Source organism: Marmota marmota, unplaced genomic scaffold (assembly GCF_001458135.2).
Source record: "Marmota marmota marmota unplaced genomic scaffold, marMar, whole genome shotgun sequence".
NCBI classification, from domain to species: Eukaryota; Metazoa; Chordata; class Mammalia; order Rodentia; family Sciuridae; genus Marmota; species Marmota marmota.
This window is the reverse complement of record NW_025999960.1, coordinates 7981169-8008581: the sequence shown is the minus strand read 5'-3', so window position 1 is coordinate 8008581 and position 27413 is coordinate 7981169. Positions and strand designations below refer to the sequence as shown.

Here is a 27413-nt window from a genome sequence, read left to right as displayed (position 1 = left end):
ATATATATATATATATATATATATATATATATATATATATACAAGTGCACACACAAAATGTAGTTTTATTCAGTCATAAAAAAAGAATGAAATTATGTCATTTTCAAGAAAATGAATGGAATTTGACAGCATTATGTTAAGCAAAATAAGCCAAACTCAGAAAGTCAAGAGTCATGTGATTCTTCTCTTAGGTAGAAGCTAGAGGGGAAAAAAAGGTGGGGGTGATGTGCAGGTGTTGGAGGGCAATCTAAAGAAAATAGAAGGGAGGATAGTGGAGTAGAAGAAGGGAACCAAGGGTAGGGAGGAGGAGAAGAGAAAGGGAGGTACTGGGGAATGATATGGATGAAATTATATTGTTATATTCTGTGCAGGTATGAATATGTAACAATAAATACCACTATTATGTATAATTATAATGTACCAATAAGAATATAAAGTTGTATTTTCAAATGTCAAGAAGTGGTAAGAAAAAAGATGTAATTAATATATCAATTGCCAACAACAGGATTAGTACACATTTACCTCAGAGGAAGAACATAGTTATCTATTCCATATTTCTTAAACACAGTGTACTAGTTTCTCTGAACAAACATATCCAAATAAACACATCTAAAACATTTTTGCCTGAACAGTAAAGACTGGTATGCTCTGTATATAAATTGCTAATACAGAACAGCTGAAAGTAATAAGTAGTCAAAAGCATTTTTCAGAGAAAAGGCTTTTAGCCAACCATTTCTAATAATTTAAAATGTATGAATATTATTCAGACTAAAAAGGGTATTGACATTTTTCACTTCCACAAGTTTCCAGGTTATTTTATTCAGATATGTTACCTTTACTTATCCAAGAGAGAATTTAAAAGGGATTTAGTCATCAAACAAAATGACCTTCTTAAGAAAGAATCTGGTAACCATGTCATTAGGTCAAGTAATAAAAACTTCAATAGACTATACCAAATAAAGATGGCATCTACCTTGTATTTTTCTCCATTCTGTATGTCTATGTTTGACTTTGAAATAAAGTAGAAAGTCACACACACACACACACACACACACACACACACACACACAAAGTGCTTCCAGCTAAATAAAAATCACGTAAGACAAAATGAAACAACATAAATAGAAACAATAGAAACAACATAAGTATATTCACACTGTTTTCATATTATCTACTTTAGCTTCAGCTACTTTTTCCCCCCAAACAATTTCAAATTCCATGGCACATATGTTGGAGATGGGAATCAGATCAAACGGAAAGTTTTAGATAATAAAGTCCTTTTGTCTTTTATTTGCCTTTTGGAAGCTCAGACTTCGGTTAAGAAATATTATTTAATGTAGTATAGAAGCACAGAGGAGGGAACCTGGAAAGTAGAATCCTGATTGCATCTCCTATTTGGCAATTTTTATGCCAAACATGTTTGTTCATGCAGATGTCCGGAAAGTGTCCCTAATAGCCAGCAGCATTGCTAAAGATGTTTGTAATACAGAAGGGAAAGGTGTAAAGCACATATAAGTGAAAACCTAATTTCTTGCTCTTGTGTTCTAGTTTCATGGCCCATTTTTAAATATCATTCATGAATGAGAACTGAGATTTACAAAACTGCATCTTATTGTGTTTCCGTAAGTGTGGCTGAGTAAATCCTGAGGATCCTTTGCTTCTAAGTGACGCTCTGAAAGGAAGAGCTTTAAGGTCTCAAGAAAAGTCTGCTGAAGATCATTCACACAGGGCTGCTCCCCAGCCCAGAACACTTGAGGAAGCCACTTGAAACACTTCCATGAACTTTAGAAGTAAACATTTTATTAGAAACCCAGAAATTTGTATCCATTCTCTTAGAATGAATTTTCACATTAGAAGCCTAAAAATAAATATCTGAAGTATAATAGAACTGATTCTTAAAAAAAAAAAAACAAGACTAAAATGGTCATCTAAATATTAAGCAAATTATAGTAATCTGAGTTTTAAATCTGTTTGACTATAAGACACAACTCTAATTTGAAAAGGTTGATTCTAAAATTACTTCTCTCAGTGATACATTTTTTTCAATTAATACCAATATATATTCCTTATTAAAAAAAAGACAAACTGTCACTGAAATTTCCTTAAAACAATTTGAATATCATAATACCAAGAATGGCACTATGACATCCTGTAAATTTATGTTAATTTTAAATTATTGCTGTATCTAGGGACTTGTTATTGCTTTTACCGTGTGTTTCTTTTCTGTTTTCTTTTCTTTTCTTTCTTTTTAATGCATGCTTAGGTTGAGTGGTCCTGTGATTAACTACAGGGTTTTTAAAGCAAACTCCATCTAACTTAGTGTGACTTAGTGTTTAACTGCAACTGTGTTAAATGATGATAGATAAAGGAAAAGAGCATGGAATTAACCCTTTTCTCTCCACCTGGCTGCTTTCTTCCATTCTCTGCTATCCCTGGCCTTCAGGTCAGAAGTCTATTTCATTGCTTCTAGCAAGACATGAACATCAATTTTTCTATTGTCTTCTGATTTAATTCTATATAGTTCCCCTTGACCAACTGGAGGAAAGGACTATGTTAACTGTTTTTTTTGAAACACATTTCAAAATTAATTTGTTCTAAAAATACACTATATAAACAAAACAGTACAACTTGCAAACTGTCCAACATGAATTCCCTAGAATAATAATTTCCAAATAACAGTTAGTTACTTCTTCATCACATTTGTATTGGGGACTAGTTAATTGCACAGAGTTGCCAACCCAGGCCAGGTTAACATTTAGACATTTTAGGATTGTATTAATCTGATGTCCTCCATATTGATATTCTTTATAAATGTATTTAATATTTATTTAAAGGAGAGATGAAAAATTGCAAGGGGAAAAATAGAAGAGGGTTTTTAGTGCAGGCTTAACTCTACTGCCTTTAATAATTTTAACACTGCTTCCAAAGCTGCAAGTCCCACCCACTTTGCCTTTTCCTAAGGTTAATTGGACAAATCCCTTTAAAGGCAGTGTAGTGGCCATCACTGGGCAAACATTCCTTTGGGGAATGCCAAGCTCTATGCCTTCTAATCATATCATACAATTCTTAAAATAAATGCCCACAAATAACTATACATTTTCTCTATATTTCTAGTATATTTTATGTCCAGTGATTTTTGAAAGTTTCATTTTGAGCTAATTACAGGTACATATGCAATTGTGAAAAGTAATCAGAGAAGTCCTTCTTTATCCCCCACCACAATATCATTTTGCATTACTAATGTGCAAGCAGAAAAATTGACATTGGCACAGTCCATCAACCTTAGGCGGATTTCACCTGGCTTATATTTTTTCATGTGCCTGTGGGTGTGTTTGTTTAGTTATAAGTGATTTTTAGTTTTATCACGTGTGTAAACTTGGGGGACCACCACCACAGTCAAGATACAGAATAACTTCATTGTAAGAATACCCTGTGCTACTTGTGTATAGCCACAGCCACTCCCTCCTCTCCCTCTCCCTAACTCTTAACAACCATTAATCTGTTTTCAATCTGTATATTTTTGTCATTTGGGTTGCTTATACTTTGGGGATATTATACATACAGATGCAATGAATATTTGTATAAATATTTTTATGTGAACTTAAGCTTTTATAACTCTAGGATAAATGCCCAAGAGTGCAATTGCTGGCTCATGGTGAGAACATGTTAGTCTTCTAAAAAATCACCATATTGTTTTCCAGAGTGGCTATACCATTTTACATGTTTACAAATAATATGTAAGTGACCCAGTCTCTTTGCATTATTTCATTCTATTTTTTTAATTTAAGCCATTCTGATAGGTATATAGTGATATCTCTTTGGGTCTTCAGTTTGTATTAAAGACTAATGGGTAATGATGACAGATATCTTTTTATGTGCTTATTATTTTTATACATTTTGATGACATGTCTGTTTTTGTCTTTGCCCATTTTTATATTGGATTTTTTGTCTTTTAATTGTTGAATTCGAAGAAATCTTTATAGATACAATTTTTTTTTGTGTCAGATACACAGTTTGAAAATATTGTCGCCTAGTTTGTAGGTTATCATTTTATTCTCTTCAGAGATTCTTTAGCGTAGTAAAATTTTAAAAACTTTGATGAAGTGCAATATGTCACTTTTCATATTATACATGATGCTTTAAGGTATCAACTCTAATAACTCTTCAACTACTTCTAGGTTCTGAAAAGATTTATCTATATTTTTTTCTAAGAGTTTGGTAGTTTTATATTTTACATTTAAGTCCATCCATGATCCATTTTGAATTGATTTTGTATAAAATTAAAAATTTAGGCCAAGTTTATATTTTTTTAACATTTTTCTCTTTTACCTATGAATGCCCAAGAGATTCAACACCATCTGTTTTAAAGGTCATCCTTCTTCCATTGCATTGTTTTTGCATCTCTGTGAAGAAACCAGGGAGTATATTTGTGTGGGTCAATTTCTGTGGCCATTGCTAATATACCATGGTTCACCAGACTAATCTTTGATCTGGCTTTATTAAGCCCATACTAGAGATATTAATTCAAAAATTGCCAAGAGAGGGCCTAGAATTGTGTGTTTATATTAGCTGTAGTGGTGGAGCTGATGCACATACAAGGATGAGAGCTTGGACCAGAAGTACACAAAGATTTCTCATCCACCATTGCAAAGAAGGATGGTGGTGAGAAACTGGGGGGACAGCAGGTTCTTTGTTATGCTCTTTTATTACATTATATTTGCTAAGAAATATCTAACATTTAGGAACAATTATAAAGGATAGAAAAATGATTACACAAAAATCTACTACATGTCTTGAGAAAAAATTACTTATATAGATGCAGCTTTTAGCAGATGCCCCTTTCTTTAAATGATATCCTCTCTCACTCCTTTCTTCCTACCCCAGATGTAACCACTCTCCTGTATTTCATGATTCTCATTTTCAAGTATTCTTTATATTTATCCATATTAGATATATACCATGTATGTGCACCACATGCACACACCCGCACATGTGTGTGCGTGCACACACACACATACACTACATTCATACATGTATACAGATGCCTGATTAGTGGCTATATAGAAACCTGAAATAAAAGCAAATCACATCTTAATCATCTTAATCAGACTTAGCTCAGTCTGCTTATGTTATAATCTAAACATTGTATTCTACCCCAGAATTCTTGTTCAAAACCAAATCACCAATGTACTAGTATTTGGAGGTAGGGTGTTTGGTAGACTTTTAGTCACCAGGGCTCTGCCATTAATGCCTTTATAAAACAGGCCCCAGAGAGCTGTTCTCTTTTATCTTGTGAGGACCCAGTAACATGGTTCCCTGTATAAGCCAGAAAGAAAGAAGTCCTCACTAGATACTGAATCTGCTGGTACCTTAATCTTGGACTCCCCAGCCTTCATAACTATAAGAAATAAATCTTGGTTGATCATAAGTTGCCCAGTTTATGGTATTCCATTATAGTATCCCAAACAGACTAAGAGAATTTGCATATATCCACATATTTATTGGTTTCTTCATTTACTATGAGTTTTGACATCCCAGAACTTTCTCCTAGGAAGTTTTCCTGAAATTAACCCATTACACGTCTTTAGAGATAAAAATCTCTAGGAGGATAAACTATTTCTGTTCATCTTAATATGGCTTTAATTTTTCTCATTATAAAATAATAATTTGTGGAGATAAACAATGGACATTTAATTCAGCACATTGAAGGTAGTGTATGTAGTATTCTACAGCTATTCCTATGAGAAAAATTAATCCCAAATTCAGTGGCTTACAAACAATAAACATTATTTATCTCACAGTTTTGGTAAACTAGGAATTCTTGAGTGGCTGAGCTAAGTGGTTCCTGATCATTTTTTCTCATGAGATTTATAATCAAGATGTCAACCAGAGCTGTATCTGAAAGCTCAAGCTGATCTGGGAATGAAGGATCTGCTGCCTAGACAGCTCACTGAATGATTGGGCAGTTAGTGCTGGTTACTGAAGAAGGCTCACTTCCTCTTCCTGTTGTTCTACACTTCTGACTGTCCTCATGAGATGAAAGCTGTCTTCCCTCAGAACAAGTGAGCCAAATATCCAGGCTGAAACAGCAATGTGTTTTACCACTTAGCCTGAGAAATCATACACAGTCACTTCTGCTGGCACATAGCACAACTCCATGTATGCAAGGGACCACACTAAGGTTTGTGGGCCAGGAATCAAGGACCAGTAGAAACCATCTTGAAGGCTGATGTCCCCATGTATTATTGCTACTTGGTAGTCCACTAACAGAGGATTGCTACATCTTTGGAGGAAAAAAAAAATCTTTTTACTCTCATACTTGTTTCAATACAAGTTTATTCATTTTTATTTTCTTGTGTTTCATTTTGATGCTTGAATATGAGAAACCATTTTTGCCACTAATACTCCCACATTTATAATCATTAACTTAAAATTTTTTTAGTTGTAGATAAACACAACACCTTTATTTTATTTATTTATGTGGTGCTGAAAATCATGGAACTCAGTGCTCCATGCATGCAAGGCAAGCATGTTACCACTGAAACACAACCCCAGCCATACTACCACACTACCATGCTACCACTGAGCCACAAACCCCATCATTAACTTTTAAAAAACTGTTTGTCCTTATTTTGTCTAATGTTTCTTCTGAAAATCCAATTTGATAAATACTAATTTATAGTTTAATTTATAGTTATATCCTCAATTTCTTTTTTTGCTTATTTGTTTTAAGCTATAGTTTTATTATAGCTTAAAGTAAGCTATAATAAAACTATCTATTTACTATATATTTACTATATAGTTTTACTAGTATCTACTATATAGTATTTACTTAAGCTATTTATTTACTATATAGTTTTACTAGCATCGCAGGCTGGTCTCAAACTCATGGGCTCAAGCAATTCTCCTGCCTCAGCTTCCCAAATAGCTGGGGCTACAGGTGTGTACTACCAACACAAGCTATACCCTCAATGTCTTGAACTTGTCTTCATAATTTATCTTTTATTCTTTATGTTGAAATATAGTGATTTCTTCATACCTATCTTCCACTTCTCTCTTTCATTCCCAAGTTGGTACTATCTAATGAATATTAATTTTTAATGATTATATTTATCATTTACAGGTTTTTCTATTTTTTTTTTGCAAATTTGCTATATTTTTATACTACATTAATTTCAACTAACTTTTAACATTCCCTCTCTAATTTCTTTAATATTTTCAGCCTGGTTATTTTTATTTTTATATAATCACTGTATGCTGAAATATTCTGGACTTGAATTATACATTTTTTCTTTCTTCATTATTTCTTATAGTGAGTTTTTTCTTCATGAGAGCTATAATTTTTTGTACAATTTCATATTTGATTTTATATGTTTATTTTAATCATGAGTGAGGTGGTTTAAAGGTGCTTTTTCAGAAATGGTAATCTTTTGCATTTGTCAGACTGTGAAGATGACTGTTTATACACATCCTGAATTTTATATACAGGACTTTCAGGAAAATACTATTTGAAGAAAGATTTCTCTTGCAAAAATAACCTCTATTACTGTAGAAAGTCTACCAAAATATTTCTAACGTGAACAGATAAGTCTGATAAAAAAAGACAACTTTGGAAAAGATAAGTGAAAATTATAGGGTACATGTGAGCCCATGATTCGAAGATGTTTGCAAAGCTAGAAGATTAGACAATATGCACTTTTCTGACAATTCTCTTTGAGCATCCTGGGTCCAATTAGTGGTTAAATAAATTAAAGTACCTTCGACAGGTAAACATTTATGTCTGCTATAAACGATGATGTCTCACATTTGATTATCGGGCCCATATTTTAATGGATTATTTCCACTTGACAAAAATTGCTGCTATTTTTCTTGTGTTTTGATTTTGCCATATATGACACAGACAAAAAAGGGAGTAAATAAAATGTTACATATGCTTTGAATATGAAATTTTCTCATATTCCATTTCAGTTTTTTATTTAAAGACTGCTAAACTTTGGATATGGTTTGTTTGTGTCCCCCAGGGGTTCATGTGTGGAAAGCTTGTGGCAATGTTGAAAGGTGGTGAAACTCTTAAAGGGTAGGCCTCAGTGCAAAGTAATTAGGTCATTGTTGAGCTCAGCATGGATCAATACTGGCCTCATGAAGTGAGTTAGTTGTTTGCATTACAGTGAGTTGTTATAAAAGAGCAAACCTCATTCCTGAATTCTCTCTGGTTTCATATCTTGCCAGGTGATCTCCCCCTCTCACATGTACTCCCACCATGGTGATGCCACCTGCCATGAAGTCTTCACCAGAATAGGGCCAATGCCAGTGCCATGGCCTTGAACCTCCAGAACTATGAGCTGCATAAATCTCCTTTCTTCATACATAATTAAATCTCAGGAATTTTGTTATAACAATGGAAATTAACACAGAGATGCTCAGATTTAACTGACTGTCTCCATTCTAAAATCAATTTAAAATGATAATTAAAGGAATATGCCTAAAACACATTTTTCCTGCCATACAAATTGCTTTCATCAAGTTTTACATATATAACCATACCCATCCACAATTACAAGTTCACACACACACACACACACACACAGTATAGAGGGTAGCAGCATTTTTTTTTTTTTTTTACTATGCACTGATTTCCTTCAAGGTAATATAAACTAAAGGATTCCACAGTCTTAATTATATCTGAGTATTTATACTTTTGTTTCAGTCATCTGATCAGTATAAATGTTTACATAATAGACTAATTTTGTTATCAAAAATTTTCTTGGTGTTCCTCAGAGAAAACTGTGTTCCCCTCTACAACGTTCATTGTCCCTCTCATAACACTAATTTCAGCATCTGCAGTTCAGATCGCTGATATCCAATATAAATTAGAATTAGTCCATGTCAAACCTGGCAAGTTTTTATATATGTCTAAAGTCCACTGAATGCAGTACACTTTATATATGTCTAAAGTCTATTGAATCCTTATTAATATTCCAAGATCCATAGTGGATGCCTGAAACTGCAGATAGTACCAAATGGTACATATATTGTCTTTTCATATACATACGTAGTTATGATAAAGTTTAATATATGAATTTTCACAATAGAAGATTAACAGTAACTATTAGAATGATTACAACAATAGACTGCAACAAAATTTTGTGCTTTAGGGCTGTTATTACATAAAATAAGATTGTTTGAACATAGGCACTGCAATACTGTATAACTAATCTGTAAACCAAGACAGCTGCTAAGAGACTGATACACAGGTAGTGTACACAGCATAGACACAGTAAAAAAGAGAAATGTTTCTTGTCCTGGGCAGTATGGAGTGGGACCACATGAGATTTCAACATGTTACTCAGAACAGTATGCAATTTGAAATGTAAAATTATATATGTCTGGAATTTTCCATTTAACATTTCAGAGCATAGTTGATCATGGTAACTGAAACCACAGAAAGAAAACTGCAGATATGGAGTGGGGGGAAATTATAAAGTGTTTTCAAACTTTTGAGAAACAGCTATTTATTCTTGAAGGGCTGAATACAAACAATCTTCAAAGGAATTCAGTCTAAATGTGCTACTAAGATCTCACTACAAGAAATTTAATGGATTTTTACACTTTTACAAAAAAAAAATCAATTAACCACTTTTTTGTTTCTCTTTTCAGAGAATCTTGATCTACATGGGGAAAAATAAAGAATACAAATAAAAATTAAGTTTTTTAGTGCTTTTGGACCATTGGTGGCTGAGAAAATCTGATGAAGATTATAAATCCTCTTCCTAGGAAAACTCACATATACATGGAATTTAGTATTTAATTTCAGCAGTTTCATATATCTCTTGAGGACAGTTCATGAGCTCTAGGTTATGACTTCATAAACTAGATGCAAAAGCACAATTAAGTGGAAAAATGGGCCAACAATAGTAATATCACTTAAGGCAAAATATGCTTCATATAAACCAGGCACGGTGCCTCACACCTGTAATCCCAGCAGCTTCAGAGGCTGAAACAGGAGGATCGCCAGTTCAAAGCCAGCCTAAGCAATGGCAAGGCACTAAGCAACTCAGTGAGCCCCTGTCTCTAAGTAAAATATAAAATATGGCTGGAGATGTGGCTCAGTGGTCCAGTGCCCCTGATTTCAATCCCTGGTGTTCCTCCCAAAATATGCTTCACATATTACCCATTATTACTATAAGAAATATTTAAAAACTTTGCAATTGTATATCCTCTGACTTAAATCAATAAAACATTTTAAAAGATCTGCAATATGTTTTTGACACAAACTCTGCAGAAATATATTTATCTACTTTAATTGTGAATTTCTTTTGATATAAATAAATACCTTTCTTATTATTTGAAATAAAGCTTGCGGAGAGATTATGACTGTGTAGACTTGAACAGGGCTAAGCAATACCTTTCATTTATGTGTATAGTTTTATTAGCATCCTGCTATTGTTCAGGGTCTTAAAATGTTATATATTTTTCCTGAGTACACTTGCCAGGTTCTTTTGCCTTAAGGTGTTTTTTCCTGGAACTAAAAAGACTTTAGAAAAAAATGTATTTCCACATAATACCTGGTATAGTTCCTTTTTATTTGCTTTAGCTATATAAAAATACATGGCAAGGTGATTATTAATTACCTATGTGTATGAATAATATCAGTACTACTCTTATATTATATCTGTAAAACATCCTCTTCCCTTAGAATACTAGAGAGTATTCTGTAGAATTATTACAATGAGCTCACTACAATGTAATCGAATGAAAATATCCATGTCCATGCATTGTGATTGATCCCTACTGTAACATTAATTCTTATTCTTCTCATGTACAAGGAATTTTAATTAAATCTACACTTAGGCTATGCTAGAAATGGTTTAATAGCTTGTGCTCTGAAAAGAAGGAACCGTGAATTCATTCCTTTCCCTAATGACTCTTGAAAACAATTGATGTACCAGACAGCAAAATACTCCGAATAGAAACATTGAACCTAAATGAACTTTCTCTAATTTAGAATTTTGTAGCCTTAGGTTTTTGTTTATTAATTTTCAATAAGTGTTCTGTGGAACAAATTGAAAGAGAAATTCCCATTAGGTTCCTTAATCTTGTACTAGAGAACACATTTAACTGAAATAAAAGTTTTTCTGCATTTTCACTATGTTGCCTAGGGACTCCACATTAACACTGTTCTAGAGGGAATTCAGAAAATGTATAAGATTGAATGAAAGTCTATTAATCTAAGTCTGGGAGGGGCAGTAAAGTATTAGAGATATTATTTTATTAACCAATTATTTATCCAAAAATTACAATAAAATGTAGATTTAAATAATGGTTGTTAAATATTTCCAGTTGGTAAAATGTGAAAAAAATGAAGTTTTATTATGACATTGACACAGAGGGAAAGAGTCATAAAACTATGTAAAAGAATGTGCAATTAATTAAACATTAATTTAAATGTACACATAAATTTTGCAATTTAGTTTAGGAGATAACTCATGCACAGTTAGCTTTAAACACACTGGAGTAAGTAGTAAATGTTGTGAAAGTTTAGAAGATAAGAGGTTATAGTTGGACATCAAAAAAGGATTCCCAAATTTAATAATATGTGAGCAACACCTGGAAAGTATGGATATGAATTGGCCAACAGATGATGTGAGAAATACATTAAAGAACTGTGAATCAAGGAACAGATGTAGAAACACAAGGGTATTGTGAATTAGTGGGACATTTAGAATTGATTATAGGGAATGATGATAAGACATTATAAAGTAAGAAGTCTGAAGTCAACACACAGATTGTCTTGGGTACTAAGCAAAATGAAATGATCTTCATTCCACAGGCAACCAGCAAAGAGCCACTTAATGAATTTCAACAGAGTGTGTCATGTTCCAAGGCAGCCTCATCCCCACATAGAGGCAAGAAGCAAAGGGGCTGGATCTTTAATAAACACATATCCCATCACATTCTCAATTATATTATTTGTAAGAACAAAAGCAGTAGTTTGAAAATGAGCTACAAATAGAAGCATGATACATGAATAAATTAGGTTTTTATTCTACAATGATGGTTGGTGATAAATATGAAATACTCAACATTATAGTAAACAGCATTAGTATATTTTTCCATAAAAAAATAAAAAAGGAAACCGCACTACACCCAACACACTAAAAAAAAAAAATTAGAAATAAAGTGAGTTGAGTACTACGTTTAAAAACACAAACATTTAGTAGGTCTGTGGGATAACTTTCTAGAGGACATAAAGTTAGTTAAACAACAACAAATCAGTCTTGTTTACTTCTTGTCTGGCATAAATCATTCTCAGACATGGGTAAGAAGCTAAGATGCATTTTGAGGCATGGAATTGAGACCCTACATAAGAATTTGAATTGAGACCCTAATAGTTACCAGAAGATTATACTTATGGACACAAACCTTTGATTATGTAATTTTAAAATTGTGAAAGTCTTACCTCGCACAACAAGGTCAGCTGAAGCTGAAGAATTGTCCACAATTGTTTGAGCAGTACATGTGTATCTTCCGGCATGTTTCAGCTGGGCATTTCGAATGAGCAGCTCACCATTGGCATCCAGCTGTTGGCACAAACAGCAATCATTCCAATCAGTACATTTTTTCCCCCCACAAATTATATGGCATTTAAAATCAAAAGGTATTTTTTTTCTCCCCTGACAAAATGAACACCATTAAAAGACATCTAACTCAATTTACACGTGAAGCTTTGGCTTCTCTGAGAAAAAAAATAAAGTGAATTAACTACTTAAGGTCCTTTTCAGATTTAATATACTTATCATTCTATTATTTCTAATACTGGAGAGCTATACTAGGAGAAAACCAGGAGATAAAACTATTTTATTGATACCATTTAAAGGTCTCATAACCGTAGTGTTAAGTGTCAACATGGATAAATAAATGCTATGTGGCTGAGATTTGCTGATTTTGTTTTACAAAGCTGATTCAGTAGTCTGGTTTCAAGATGTGCCATAGTTTATTTCACAAAGATACTAAAAGTTGGTAGAAACTGTTAAAATGAACAGTTCTACTAAAATGCTTTGTCACCAAAATGAAAGCTGAATGAGGATTTTTGTTGTTGTTATTCTTCAATACTCTATTCACAATGCTCTGAAGAGTGTTCAATGAGTATTTTTTGAAGGAGGCTTGCGGGAAGCTTACTTGTTAGGATAAGGCATTATTTCAATGTAATATCTAAAAATAGCTAGCATTTATTGGATGTTATCTAGTCTGTAAAAGGCCTAGGCTATGAATGCATACGAATTATTGTCATTTCATTCACTTTGATCACGACCCTCTGAACAAAGTCTAATTATGTCTACTTTATTAAAAGTAAGAGGGAGACTAAAAGAGTGGTCAAATAATTTAACTAAGGTTTCAAAACTTTATTTTCTGTTTTTGGTTTTTCCATTTCTTCACCTTTTGCTCTTCAATCAATTCTAATCTGGACCTCATCCCTTTTCCTCACTTTACCTAACCTTCCAAAGGCATCTTATCTTCCTTATCAAAATACTCAGCTTTTCTAGTCACCTGTAACTTTCTGAAAACTTCAAAGACATTCTTAAGCCCACCTCTTCTCCAACTTCCTCAAGATTTCATCATGGATTCTTGAAATTATCCATTGTTTTCCATTACTACTGCTTCTGCCTTTGACCAAACTACCAAACTCTCTCCCCAGACTTATTGGATCCTATTTGGTCTCATCAGCACCCTTGCCTGACTTCACTCTTTTCTTCACCTGATACCCAGAATGACCTTTTAAAAAATGCAACCATACTCAAGTCACCAGTCTGTATAAAAGTGAAGAAATTTAAACATTTAAAACTTCCTCTTCCTGGAATACAAGTCGTAAACCACTCTAACAGACAACCTGCTTCCTTCTCAGGGGCTACCACCTCACTTACAAGCTGCTCTCCAGGAAGAGTGTTCCCTTCTTAGGATCACAAGGGCAAGTTGTTGGGTCTTATCTCTAACTCCCCATGGTATTACAGCTCCTAGAAACATGATACCCTTATACTCTACCCCATCACCACCTTCACCTAAATAATGCAAACTACTCCTCAAGCAACCTTCCAATTTTCTCTGGAGGAAACAGTTTCCTTGCCTTGTTTTATCATAGCACTGTGTACCTTATGTCATACTACATATCTCAATTGCGATTAAATATTTATGCAATTATTCATCAATCTCTCTGGCAGATTGTTAGTTTTCTGTCAGTAAGATCCGTGTTGTAAGTCCTTATGTTGTAGACCCCTAGGCTGTATGTGCTGCAGTCCCAGGACTGGCACTGTGCCAGGAACATAATTCTACTAAATGCACATGCTTGAATGAAGTAGTCAAACTTATTAAGTATTTGGTCATTTTCTTTTAAGATAATATATATTCACATCTTTTTAGCTTCAATCAGAATTACATTAGTAGATACGTAACATGTAAGCTCATGACAATGACAGTATTTCCTAAACACATTAAAGAGGATGTTCTTGGTGTTAGGTTGAAGTACACACTCCTGTTACAACTGAAGAGCCTCACCTGCCCCATCACATGGCTAACCTCAGCCCACATTTGAGATGCCCCTTCCTTCTCCAGAATTCAAAGCTTCAGTCAGGTGTTGGCCTTGCACATTTTCCTTGTCACTATTCCTTTCTAGTATAATTGTGCAGCAGTTCATTTTTTCTACTAAACTGTAATTCTTTGAAGGAGGACTAGATCTTATTTATTATTACATATAATATACTTAACGTCATATCTGCCACACGAGATGAAATCAACAAGTATTAAATAAATGAATTAATAAATACTTATTATCTAAAAAAATGACATAAATATTTTTATCAATTTTAACTTAATTAATTTTATTTTACTAATTTCACATGCATTTTTCAGTTCAGATAATTATGCTATAAGGTAGCTACATCCATCTCCTTAAGATCAATTCTTCATGAGATATTTTTCTCATTTTTAAAAATATTTTTTTAATTTGTAGTTGGACACAATACCTTTATTTTATTTCTTTATTTTATATGGTGCTGAGAATCAAACCCAGTGCTAGGTGAGCATGTGATAGGTGAGCACTCTACCACTGAGCCACAACTCCAGCCCCTATTTTTCTCATTATTTATATACTAATTTCATGAGAGAATATAAAAGTTTAGGAAAAAAGGAGCATATTTATAGGAAAAAAGAATATTGTTAATACTTTTTTAGAAAAATGAAATGTAAGGTCTTTTTTAATCCAATTGTGTAGTAAGAATTTGACATTGCCCAAAGAGATTTCTGGCCCTTGTGTCAGCTTCTGAAAGGAGACTTCTAACATCGTTCTTTCCCTGGTGGTCTTGGGTTATACTGGATGATCTAACAATATGATTTAAGTTGGAGGTTAGCCACACTTGTATAATCTCAGAGTAAAAACTGGTCATAGAGTAGGAATTGCATAGTCTAACAGTGAGATTGAAGGTGGGAGACAGCAACGGTTGTAGAGTCTTAGAGGGGGATGGATGATTGTGCCAGAAAGACGAACATTGTGACATAGAATAGTGGTCTTTGATAGCATGGTATCAGTGAACCTAGAGATTGAGATTAACCATGTGGGCAACCCACCAATCGTGCCTACATAATGAATCCCTAATAAAAACTCTGGATATTGAGGCTCAAGTAACTTTCTTGGTTAACAATACGTTGTGCATACTACCACACATCAAAGATGGTAAGTAATGCACTTTGATTTCACAGGGAGAAGGTTATGGATACTGTGTTTGGTGTTTCTCCAGGACTGCCCTATGTTCCCCTGGTTGAATTTAACCAGAATCCTCCTTCTTTAAGAAACTGTAACCACAAGTATAACCACTTCATTGAGTTCTACACATCCCTTCTACTGAAGGATTGAACCCGAGGGTGGTTTTGGCAACCTCTTGAACTTTGCAGTTGAAGTCAGGAGTGAGGGTGGTCTTGGAGACTGTGCCCAATTTTGTATTTGACCTAACTCCTCATACCATACTAAATAGAGTTCATTTACGAGAGGAGATTCAATATTATTTTATTACTTATATTTAAAAAATATTAGAGGTAAGCAGAATGTAAGGTTCTGTATATGAGGAAGGTGATTATAGAGGTTTTTCTTAAACTATAATAAAAGCCAATTGGCACATTATCTAAGTAATTTTCTAGTGAGGAAAAAATCAAAATAATATAATTATAGCAAAAAAAATGGACAGTATAAATTTATGAGGCTGCTTTTATATTTTTTGACATCCTTAAAAGAATGCACTGGCTATTAAATATTTATTAATAGAAATGTGTTAAGTAAAATGTTTTTAAACTATTATGGCACAAGAATACTAAGAATGCTATCATATTGAAAAAATAATAATGTTCACATAAAAAATTTACTCTATTATATTCTTTCCTTAAGTAAACTCAGTACCTTGATTGCTTCAGATTTCTAGATAAAAGATAATCAATCCTGTGAGCTGGAGACTTAGCTCAGTGGTAGAGCCTGTCATTTAGCATATGCAAGACTGAGTTCCATCCCCAGCAGCAACAACAAAGATTATCCTGTTATTAAACTTCCATTATCTCATTATAAACTAACCTATTCAATTAAAAATATTTTCTCATACAATGTTATAATAACAAAACTAAAAAACTAATATAAAAATAAACAAGAGCATTAACATTGCTTCTTTAAAAATAGTTATATATCTGATATTCTTTATTTCTTAATGAAATAGTTATCTTTCTGTTCCTAAGTTTTCAGTGTAAAACATAATACTGTTTATGTATCCATTTATTTTATTCTGATAGGAACGGAGTGGTCCTTCTTTTTACATGGGCACATGTAATAAAAACAAACTACTTATGTCCTCAAATATTTCATCAAATCTAAACTTACTAAATCTTTACAATAAACACTTTTACAACTTTCAATTAAACTATTCTAGAAGTTTAATACTAAACTGATTTTAAAATCAGCTCTGTTTTCAGCATTTGGTTTTAGGAACATAATGATAGTTTACTTGTATAAAGCAATAATAAGTAACTTCAAAATTTATTCTTATTTGTTACTTATCTGGTGAAAATGTAGTGCTACATTTCTTCAGAAGGAAGCAAAGGGAAAACATACTATATTATTTCCAGTATAGCTTTGTACATAGAAGAGCTTTCCTGACAATTTTATAAATGCTGCTAGCACTTTCCATACCTCAAGAGAAGCTGAGGTTCTCAGTGGTTGACAGAACGCTTACAAAGCAAGTAAAGATCATGGGCCTCAGCACATTCTAGCCACAAATTAGATACGAATGCTCTCTATATTTTCACTAAAAGCCACAGCTTGGCTGAATTACAAAATTCTTCCCTTCATACGAGGAGAGTTGAATCACATACTGGAAATTGTGATAGCAAAGCTCAGGGATATTCCAAAGTGTGTATGTGGTTGACCACTCAGAAGTTTCCCAAGTTTAAGTCAAAAGACTCCCAACGTACAAAGACCCATTCTTCACTCCTCCCTCCCTTGTATAATAACTGCAGAATAATTACTGCAATATAAATGCATCTGATTACTAATTCATATTAAATTTAATTGTAATGAACAAAGAAATACGCTATATGGTACATACAAAGTCTAGATAAAACTTAGGTCTCATTATGGCGATCTATTTAAAAAAATCCTCTGCTTTATTCATTGAATTTCAGAGTTAAGGGACAGTTATATAAGGCTTAAAGAAAAAATATCTTTTAAAGGTATATCATATAAATGTAAACAGAAATTATTAAATATATGTGATGGATGCTCTACTCATTAAACAATAACAATTATCTTCTTTTTTAGTTTTTACTTGTTAGAGTGAAGAAATAATAACTACAGAAGATGTGTCTTATGCAGTTACTAAAGGTAGCATCACAACTGCAAACTTTGCTAACAGCAATATTTAGTAAGGGTTGTCTAGGTGTCAGGGGCTATTGTAAAGTCTCTGCATGTACAAATACATTTACTTGTAACAATAATGCTGTGGAATAGGTACTACTTCTCATTGTATTTTGCATATAAAAACACGATGCTACCATGACTACAATCCCTCCTACTGCCTGCACTACTGCTGCTATTAATAATACTACTTACAACCTCCACTACCACTTCTGCTCTTGCTACCTCCACTGCTGTCACTGCTCCTGAGCCCTTGCCATGATCTGAATTAATCTATTGAATGACTTTTAAGTGTCTGGCAAGCTGCCAGCTACTTCACATATATTTTTCTCATTCATTTTCATAATACCCAGGGATTTACTATTAATATTCCCATTTTAGAAATAAGGCATTTGAGTTTTTAAGTTAAGCTGCTTGTGGAAGACTCCATAGGCAATAGATCACTCTGGTTTCTCTGGATTAAGCAGTTCCCAAGGCAGTGCTTTAGCGATCAGGTAACTGCATGGAGGTTCACAGTTTGGTAAGTAGAAGCAGTAATTCTCATAAATGATATGTTACTATATCATTTATTAAATTGCTTTCCTGCTTAAATTTTCAAACATCAGAAAGTAGAAAGAATTTGTGCAATCACTATCCATAAACCACCAGACTAGATTCAACTATTGTAAAGATTTTGCCATATTTGTTTTATCTAATTGAGTAGGTAGCAAGTTCCATTTTTACTTCTATCTATTATCTATCTCGCTACTGCTGAAACCTTGAAAAATAAATGACTGACAGATCAATACTCCTCAGCTCATTAGAAACTTGTTATGATAGTAGTATGGAATCTCAAATAACAATTTTTTTAATAATCACAAAAGCATTTTCACACATAATTAACATTATTCTTTAGCATTATTTTAATACCTTTATTTTATTTATTTTTATGTGCTGCTGAGGACTAAACCCAGGGCTTCACACATGCTAGGTGAGCGCTCTACCACTGAGCCACAACCCCAGCCCCTCTTTAGCATTATTTAATATTAGAGTTAGTGTTATTTTAGGGAATATATCAATATTAATATTACCTGAATCTAAACATTGTTTAAATATATACAAATCTTATTAATATGAAGGAATGTCACCGGGCATATAAAAACTACAATAAGTAAGAGAAGATGTCAGGATAACTACTGAAAGGTCACTTAGAATCTACAGGATCTGGGGAAATGTTGACTTTTGGTGATTTGGATATAAAACAAACTGTGAGAATAATGATGAAAGAGTTCAGTTTTGATCGAATGACCCATTTAAATGAAAACTCAGAAAGGAGGAAATTTTGTTTGAGGTCTCTGCCAAACATTTTGAATGATGGACAAAACATCAATTCTTTGGATTTGGAAGAGTTGAAAATAAAATTGGATATCATTTAATTCATATATTTTTCAAATTGGTTTAAATTGGTTCTCATTAGCCTCAGAGTTCTGAGAATTTTCATGGTCACTTGGTAGAAGGAAAGAATCAGGATGGGGGTTTTGAAATAGGAAGAAATGAGAGGCACTATAGGGTAAGGCTCCTGATTATGCAGTAGACAGACAGACAAATACACACACACACACACATTTTCATCTTCAGTTAGAGCACCTCACTTTATATATGTAACTAAATTAAAATTTCTTTATGAAAGGTATTTTCTGCCAAAACATTTTTGTTTCTATTGTTTTTTGAAACTTCTGATGTGGCCCAACCCCTTCATGTGACAGATGCAGAGCCTGAGGCTCAGAGTGACACTTTGGCCCAAGCTCATACAATATATCAATGGCAAAACCAGAGCAAAAATCCTGTTACTTAGATAATGTCCCATTCTTTAAAATAAACTGAAAAAGTTTGATGGCTTTTTATGAATATGAAAACTAATAACAAAATCGTATATTCCCAGTGTGATAGAAATAAACTATCAAAGTCTACAATGCAAAATTCTAAAACTCCTAAGACAACAAAGTGTTTACATGTTCATTTCTCCATCTTCTTATTGACTTTACACTGCAAGCATAAAAGGCCAGAATAATTACAGTAGGTACAGTTAAGTATAATATATATTCTTAACTTGGGATGAATTTTAGATCCCTTGAAGCCAATCATACATCTCTATGGAACAAAGACTTGCTCTATGTGATTAATGCTCTTCAATTAGCTGTGTCATCAACCTGTGCTCATTAAGACCTTTGTGGGGCAGCGATTTCAGCTGTATGGTCTCTGTACTGGAAGTGTGATGATCTTTAAGAAGCCTGCCCAACTAAACTAGAGACACTGCTCTTGAATGTAGATAATATCCCATGTGTTCATATTAGGAAATGGCAAATAGAATGAGTTAGACATCATTACCCTAAGTACATGTATGAAGACACAAATGGTGTGGAAATATGTTGTGTACAATCAGTAATTTAAATGTTGTGCTCTGTATATATAATATGAAATGAATAGCATTCTGCCATCATGTATAACAAATTAGAATAAATAAGTAATTTAATTTTAAAAATTAGTTTAATTACCTAATACCTAATTAAAGGATTAAAGCCTACCTAATTAAAGGTTTACAGCAGAGATAGTACAGAAAAGTCTAACTCCTTTCCAACTAATTACTAATAGAAAGAGCAGAGAGTGCGTGGTCCTGAGAAGAATGCTCTTGTGAGTTTCACTGGGGTCCCAGTACTACACCAGGCGTCTGCATACTTTTTACATAATTCTTCTTCTTTTTTACTGTTCATCAAAATTTAAGTCTTAAGTTCACTACTTATACTAACTTTGAAATGCCTTTTTTTATCCAGCTTCCTTTAATTCATGTCCTCAACACTTTCATCTGCTCAAAATAATATGATTCCTTGTTTAAATCTTTCTTAAGAGTATTTCCCAATCTTGGGACTATTAACAGTTTAAACTACATGATTCTCTGTTGTAGGGGTCTGTCTTTCACATCATAAGATATTGAGTAGGACCTGTACTAAACAGATACCCATAACACACAGCCACCCCATGCCTGTGCAATGTGATAAACACAAGTATCTCCACATATGGGAAAAGTTTCCTTAGGTAGCAAAATTATCCTTCCTCTATATCTATGGATTTAGAGCTTATATTTATCTTACTGCACCTGCCTAGTCTTCTACACTGTTTCTTCAGTTGTAACTTGATTCTTGCCTCTCTCCAGATGATTGTCAAACCCTCCTTATCTCTTCCAATCGGTTGCCCCATAACCTTGGACAGTCCTCAGCTTTATATCCAACAGTGAATAGAGAGCTAACCCCGCAGTATGAAGAATAAATTTCTCAAATTTAAATTTTTTGTGCCATCTATAGTATCATTAATAGTTTCTTTAATAAAGAGAACAGACTTTGGGTTAGAACAACAATGTCTTTTTTCTTCAATGGTGTTGCCTGTACCATCAGAAGAATGAACACCTACAGGCATGTGAGTAGACCTATCAAAGGAGATTGTTAAGAATTGCCAAAAATGTCACAGACCATATGAAGCAGGATAGGCTGGATTTACAGTATATTGCAAAAGGTGTTGACAGTGTAGGAACAAGGAAACAATTTGGATAAACTGAGCATAAATGGTTCATAAACAAGATTAAAGAAGAAAATAATGGGTTGAACAGTACTGCCTTTGTAGTGTTTTAAACAATTAGAGAATTATTTAAATATGTGTAGACATGAATATTAATCTATGGGTTAAAACTACAATTGATTAAGATCACATGGTCAAGCAGTCAGACTATATGGTTTCAAACCCTCTCTCAGTCATGAGTGAGTTATGATTTCTACAGCTAGATAATCAGCCTTTTTAATCCTCAGTTTCCCCACCTCAAAAATTGAGAAATTTATAATAATATATACTCCATTTAAGATTGCTGAGATCAACTGAGAACTATAAGAAATACATTTAATCCAATGCTGGCCAAATAAGCATTGAATAATGTTGACTATTATGACCTCTTCTTTACCCTCAACAATGAAATACCTAGGATGTTTTTGTCTCAAATTAGGTATCCTGCAAAGTCAGCAGAACCAGAAGCCAGAAGTAAACTGTGAAAACGAGATCAGTTACAAAAAAAAAAAAAAAAAACAACAACAACCAACTATCTGGCATATCTGGCAAAAGTTTCTGGAATTTTCAATAGGGAATCGTTGCTTTGTTATAAAAAGTATTAATAATAATCATTATAGTAGATTCTTTGCCAAGCACTTTATAGGCACTCTCTCATTTATCTTCACAAAAATACTATGAGGTAACTGGTTTTGAAATCCAATGGAGTAATCTGAATAAAGTAAGGAAATGATTACCAGCATTTTAAGAGATGAAATCTGAGGCTTTGGGAGGTTGCATCACTAGCTCAAGGTCACACAATAAAAAGTGAAGAGATGGAGCCTAGAGCCCAGGTCAGGTTGTGGCAGAACCACTGAACAATTCATATGATATTTATGAATTCATAATAGGATTGCTGTAACCTCCTAGATTATGATTTTAACATCTGTAATAAGAGAGTCTGAGAAAAATACAGGGGCAATCACTTGAATTGGAAAATTTAAGAAACTCATGTTTAACTAAGATTGGGACTGACAAGGAGAATATCACTGAACAGTTGAAAGAAAAGGACTCATAGTAGATGTCAAAAATTAGGCAGGCTTTGAAAAAATAAATTCTATCACTCAGGTACTACCATGAGAAAGAAATAAAATGATACATTGCAAATGTATATTTTATAATAGATGGTTTCAAGTCCATTCTAGAGAAGGAGGAGTTATAAATTAAATTAATAACTAAAATGATTACCCTTTGTATTTACTCCAAGGGAAGTATGTATTGAATTGGATAAGAGTCATAATTGGACTAGAAAAGTATATACTTGTCACATAATTCTAACAGAATAATATAATGCAAATCACTTTAAAAGCTTAATTATGTTTGATGACAATAAATATGGGAGCTTCTAACTTATTAAATTTATGCCTATATTTTTAGGATCCCTGTACATACAAGTTCAAGTTAAAATGAAACATTTACCGGTCATGATCATGTAGTAATATAATATTCAGTGAATTTTTCTTAAATAAATGACAGATAAATGACATGAAAAGTAAACCTTTGACATTTAACTTCTTAATTTTTTTTAATAAATCACAGACTTAAAATTAAAATTTTTATTATGAAAAATAATCTCATGCAGAAGAGGTCTATATAAAGTAGGTTTATTAAATGCAATGTTAATAATATTTTTCTTTCTGTTTATGGGTTTACCGTAAATTCATTAAAAAAAAACTCCACAGATTTAAAAATGTGGTTACTTTTTCCTGACATTCAAATAACTCTAATTGGAAAACTTTAATGAAGAAATTTTTAAAATCACCCATGCTAGAGGAAGTGGTTCATTGAGGTCCTGGACTTGGGGTATATATTTGTATCTGGCAAGTGGAAATATCTCTCTCTCTGCTTCCTTGATCACCATGTGGGCCACTTCCCTCTGCCACACTCTTCCACCATGATTTCCTGCCTCACCTTGAGCCCTAAGGAATGGAGCTTGCTCTCTATGGATTGAGACCTCTGAAACCACAAGCCCCCAAATAAATTATCCCTCCTTTAAAATCATTCCGGTCAAGTCCTTCCATCATACCAGTGATAAAACTGACTAAAACAACTGGATTACAGTCCATTCTTCCTTCTGCCCAGCTCTCTTTTCTTTACCTACTTAGAGATACTGCTCCTTCCATTCTGTTGTAAAACTCTCTCCAAATAGACTTTCAACCCTTTCCTCCACTGTGGAAACTTTACAGACATAGCATCTGTATAGTCAACCAACCCAGAAGCATTGAGTATGTAATACATGGACAGTAAAATTGATCTGATGCAGGGAAATGTTATGTATAAATCATTTAATTGAATCAAATCTACTTTATCCAATTAGTCAATATCAAATGATCTGATCAATCTGCTTTTCTTTTCTGTTTTTTTTCAGAATGAAAACAGTACTAACTTATTTGTGTTTAAGTTACTGCATATGTAGGTAAAAGTTTACATGTTAATTTTTATGTAGTACTAAACAATTTCTGCCTTTTTCTTTCACAGTTGACAAAATTATTGTAATAATTTGGAACAAATGAATATTAATTTTAATAAAAATATAATAATTTAAAAAATCACCCATGATCCCTCAACATATTCACAAATATAGGAAAATGCACTAATTTAATTTCATAAACTAATGTTTCAAGTTACAAATTAGTCCAGGCTATAAAATTTGAATCCTTATACAAGACTGCCGTTTAGTGGTCAAAATTAAGAATAGCAAGCTAAAATCAGGATATTTAGTTTTTGAATAGCTTATTTTTCAAATTGGAAACTGAAAACAAGCTCATGAAAAAAATTAAAAATTGGATCTCTTCATTTTCTTTGTTAGTTATAATTTCCAATATTAATTGTCAACAATTAGAATTATTAAAACAAAGATAATGGCATCAGTTTTGATAATATTGAAAGTTTCCAAACATTTCCATTCAAATTTTAAACTCAGAGTATCTTTAATTTATTTTGAATTTGTATCTTTGTTTAATCCAGTGTTTTATTCATGCTAGGGCCTTTACTATGCCTGCTTGTGGTAGGGGCTCAGCATATATTTTTAAACAAAAAATGCTATTTAAGTAATAAAATCTTGCCAGAATTAACTGAAAAACAAATTATTATTTAAGAAACTCATGGCATTTTGTCTATGGCAATTTTAAACGATAGGCAAGTGGCATCAACCACGTTTCTTTCTTTATTCTTGCTGTCCCTAACTCCTGTTTTCCTGTTAAGTTTTGCCCTCTAAGCTTTAGGCAGGAAGAGCAGCTCCCGAGTATTAATAAGCTCAGAAACAATCACTAGGCATTACGACCCTCTTTCAAAAGGTAAGTCAAACATTTCTGATGCTTTTACTTAAATTTCATTGAGCTGTGAAGTCTGACTTTGATGTTGGCTTTAAAAAAGAAGGAAAGGACCAAAGAAAACTTATCTTTTGTAGGTTCAAAAGACAGAATTAAGTTTAACAATGTATGTTCTTATCTGAGATTTTTTTTCTTAATTTAGAAAATTGAATCCACCTGTACATCTATAAAGTGATAAAACTGTTCCTTGGATATTCTTATTCAATCACATTGCCTATTTCGCCCCTTCTCTAGTGTTCTGTTCCGGGTGCATCATTATCTGATAAAGAACTCAAAGCTGAGCGGATGAATACTGAGATGGGGCCTCTGAGATGGGTCCTGCCGTGGAACTATGCCCTGGACTCACCGAGAAGCCTAAGTGAACTCTGTGGCCATGGTCAGCAGAAGAAGCAACTGCAGTAAAGGACAACTAACAAACCTCCATATTCTTAGGGTCTGTTTCCCACTTATTATTCATTTTAAGTTTGTATTCTATTATTTTCTTATTTTTTTCTCTTTTTAGTGCACTGCACTCTTTTTTCCCACTCCTCCTTCATTCTTTCCTTCCTCCTTTTTTTTCTTCTTCCTCTCCTCTCCTCACCTGTCCTACCCTATCCTCTTCTCTCTAGCACTTCATGACTATTTATATCAACAAGCAGCAATGTAACTATATTTTAAAAGAACATAGGTTCTAAATAAGAAATTTCAGCTTAATTAGGGCAACTTAAGTCACCAAGTCTATTTAAATAGCCTTCACTGAAGCTACTAAGCGATTACTTTAAAATTTATAACACAAAAGAAGTAAGCAAATTCAAAAGTCTACTTTTTTAAAAGCAAGATCTCTAGTTTTCTCTATTCCTTAAGGTAAGTAAAATAATGAGTAGCATTTATCTTTCTTGGAAAATAAAACTCACGATTTTTTGTTTATTTCTTTAGTGCTGGGGATTGAACACAGGGTTGCTTTATGAGTCACATCCCCACCCCTTTTTATTTTTTAAATTTTGAGACAGGGCCTTGCTAAGATGCTGATATTGACCTTGAACTTGTGATCCTCCTGCCCCACATTCCCCAGTCACTAAAACAGGTATGTGCCACTGTGCCTGCAAAAAAACCCACAATTTGAAGAATTATTAAATTGTTAGAGACCTTGATAACAATTTCACAAATGTTGAGAATGTTTATATTAAGTACATCTAAAAATTTTCAAATATATTAGGACAAAAGTATCACATGGTATGATATCAAAATAAAAGTCATAGTTCTTTGACAATTGTGTTATTTTTTTAAAGTGTAGTTTTGGTTCAGAAACCAAATTGGTATGTTTACTGTTGATTTACAATTATAGCTAGCTCAGGTAAATTAAAGAACTGGATTTACACTGAACACACAGATGCATATGCTTTGATACTGCATCAATAATTGTTCATAGGCATCTATCCAATGATGTAAAAATAAATGTTCCTTTCTAATTAAAGCAAATCTCACTAAACTTAACTAAAAGACTCTTTGTATTTTAAAGTGGGAATTCTAGAAGAGTGAAAAGAAAAAAAAAAGCAGGATGATTTGTAAGCATAATGGTATAATGTGTACACATCTATCCAGATTTAATATAATTTTTTTAAATTTTAAACACCCTATGAGTTTGTATCTGCATTAGTAGCTGATTCTAAATTACAGTTTTATTAATTAAGCATATGTTCCAAATAGATCTTCAGGTTTCTAAAGGGCCTCCTTTTCAGAGAAGAGTCTGACAGAAGCAAGTGACCAAGTTCCCTTTTAGATACACAGCAACCCAGGAAGCCTATCAACAGACCAATGATGTTCCTTTGCAAGTTGTTGCTCTTCCATAACTTCCTGGTTTTTAAAATGTAGCCACTTAATCCTCCTTTTCAAATCACATGGGCTATTTTTTCAAATCTGTAATAGGTATGTATGTGTGAAGGTTCTATGCTATTATCTCATTTAGAGTAGAAGTCAAAGCAGTAGGACCCATAATAAATATATATACTGAGGTCTAATAATATCACTATAAGCATTTCATTAAAATTAAGAGGGAAAATGTACCTAAATATCAATCAATATTTAATAATTAATATCTCTAACAAAATCCTTAGGGATAGCCCTTTTAGAAGATTCAAAGTACTACAATTAACCCAAGAACTATGAGAAGCTTTTTTTGGCCTGTTTTGTGTTCTCAAGAAAAATCATATAAAATATTATTATAGTCATAGAAGTTTAATGCAGAAAACAAGAATCATTGGGATATTAATAAAATGAAAGTTAAAACACATACCATAAAATTCCTCTGGTAATGGATATTCTCTTTGTTAAAGTCAATCACATAGCCATTGAAGGACCAGACAAACGTGAGGTCCAAGGCAGGGTCAAAGGACGCAGCACACTGCATGGTGGCATTTTCTCCGACAGTGATATCAGCATTAATTGGGGCCAATATGATTCGTGTGGGATCTATAAGTTTAAAAAAAAGAGTAAAACACAATTTAAGAAAATATAAGATACCATTTTATCTAGTA

The 27413-nt window shown here is 33.1% G+C and overlaps 1 protein-coding gene across 11 annotated transcripts in view; it reads right to left on the bottom strand.

Moving 5' to 3' along the window:
* The window catches only part of Cntn1 (contactin 1), a 333868-nt gene that overhangs the window by 80442 nt on the left and 226013 nt on the right, over nt 1–27413 (bottom strand). For all 11 annotated transcript variants that reach the window (XM_048802545.1, XM_048802548.1, XM_048802543.1 and 8 more), the window contains 2 exons: nt 27173–27348; nt 12461–12581 (listed from right to left, as the gene is read on the bottom strand). In XM_048802545.1, the coding sequence (XP_048658502.1) occupies nt 12461–12581; nt 27173–27348 (297 nt within the window). The remainder of the gene's footprint in view (nt 1–12460; nt 12582–27172; nt 27349–27413) is intronic.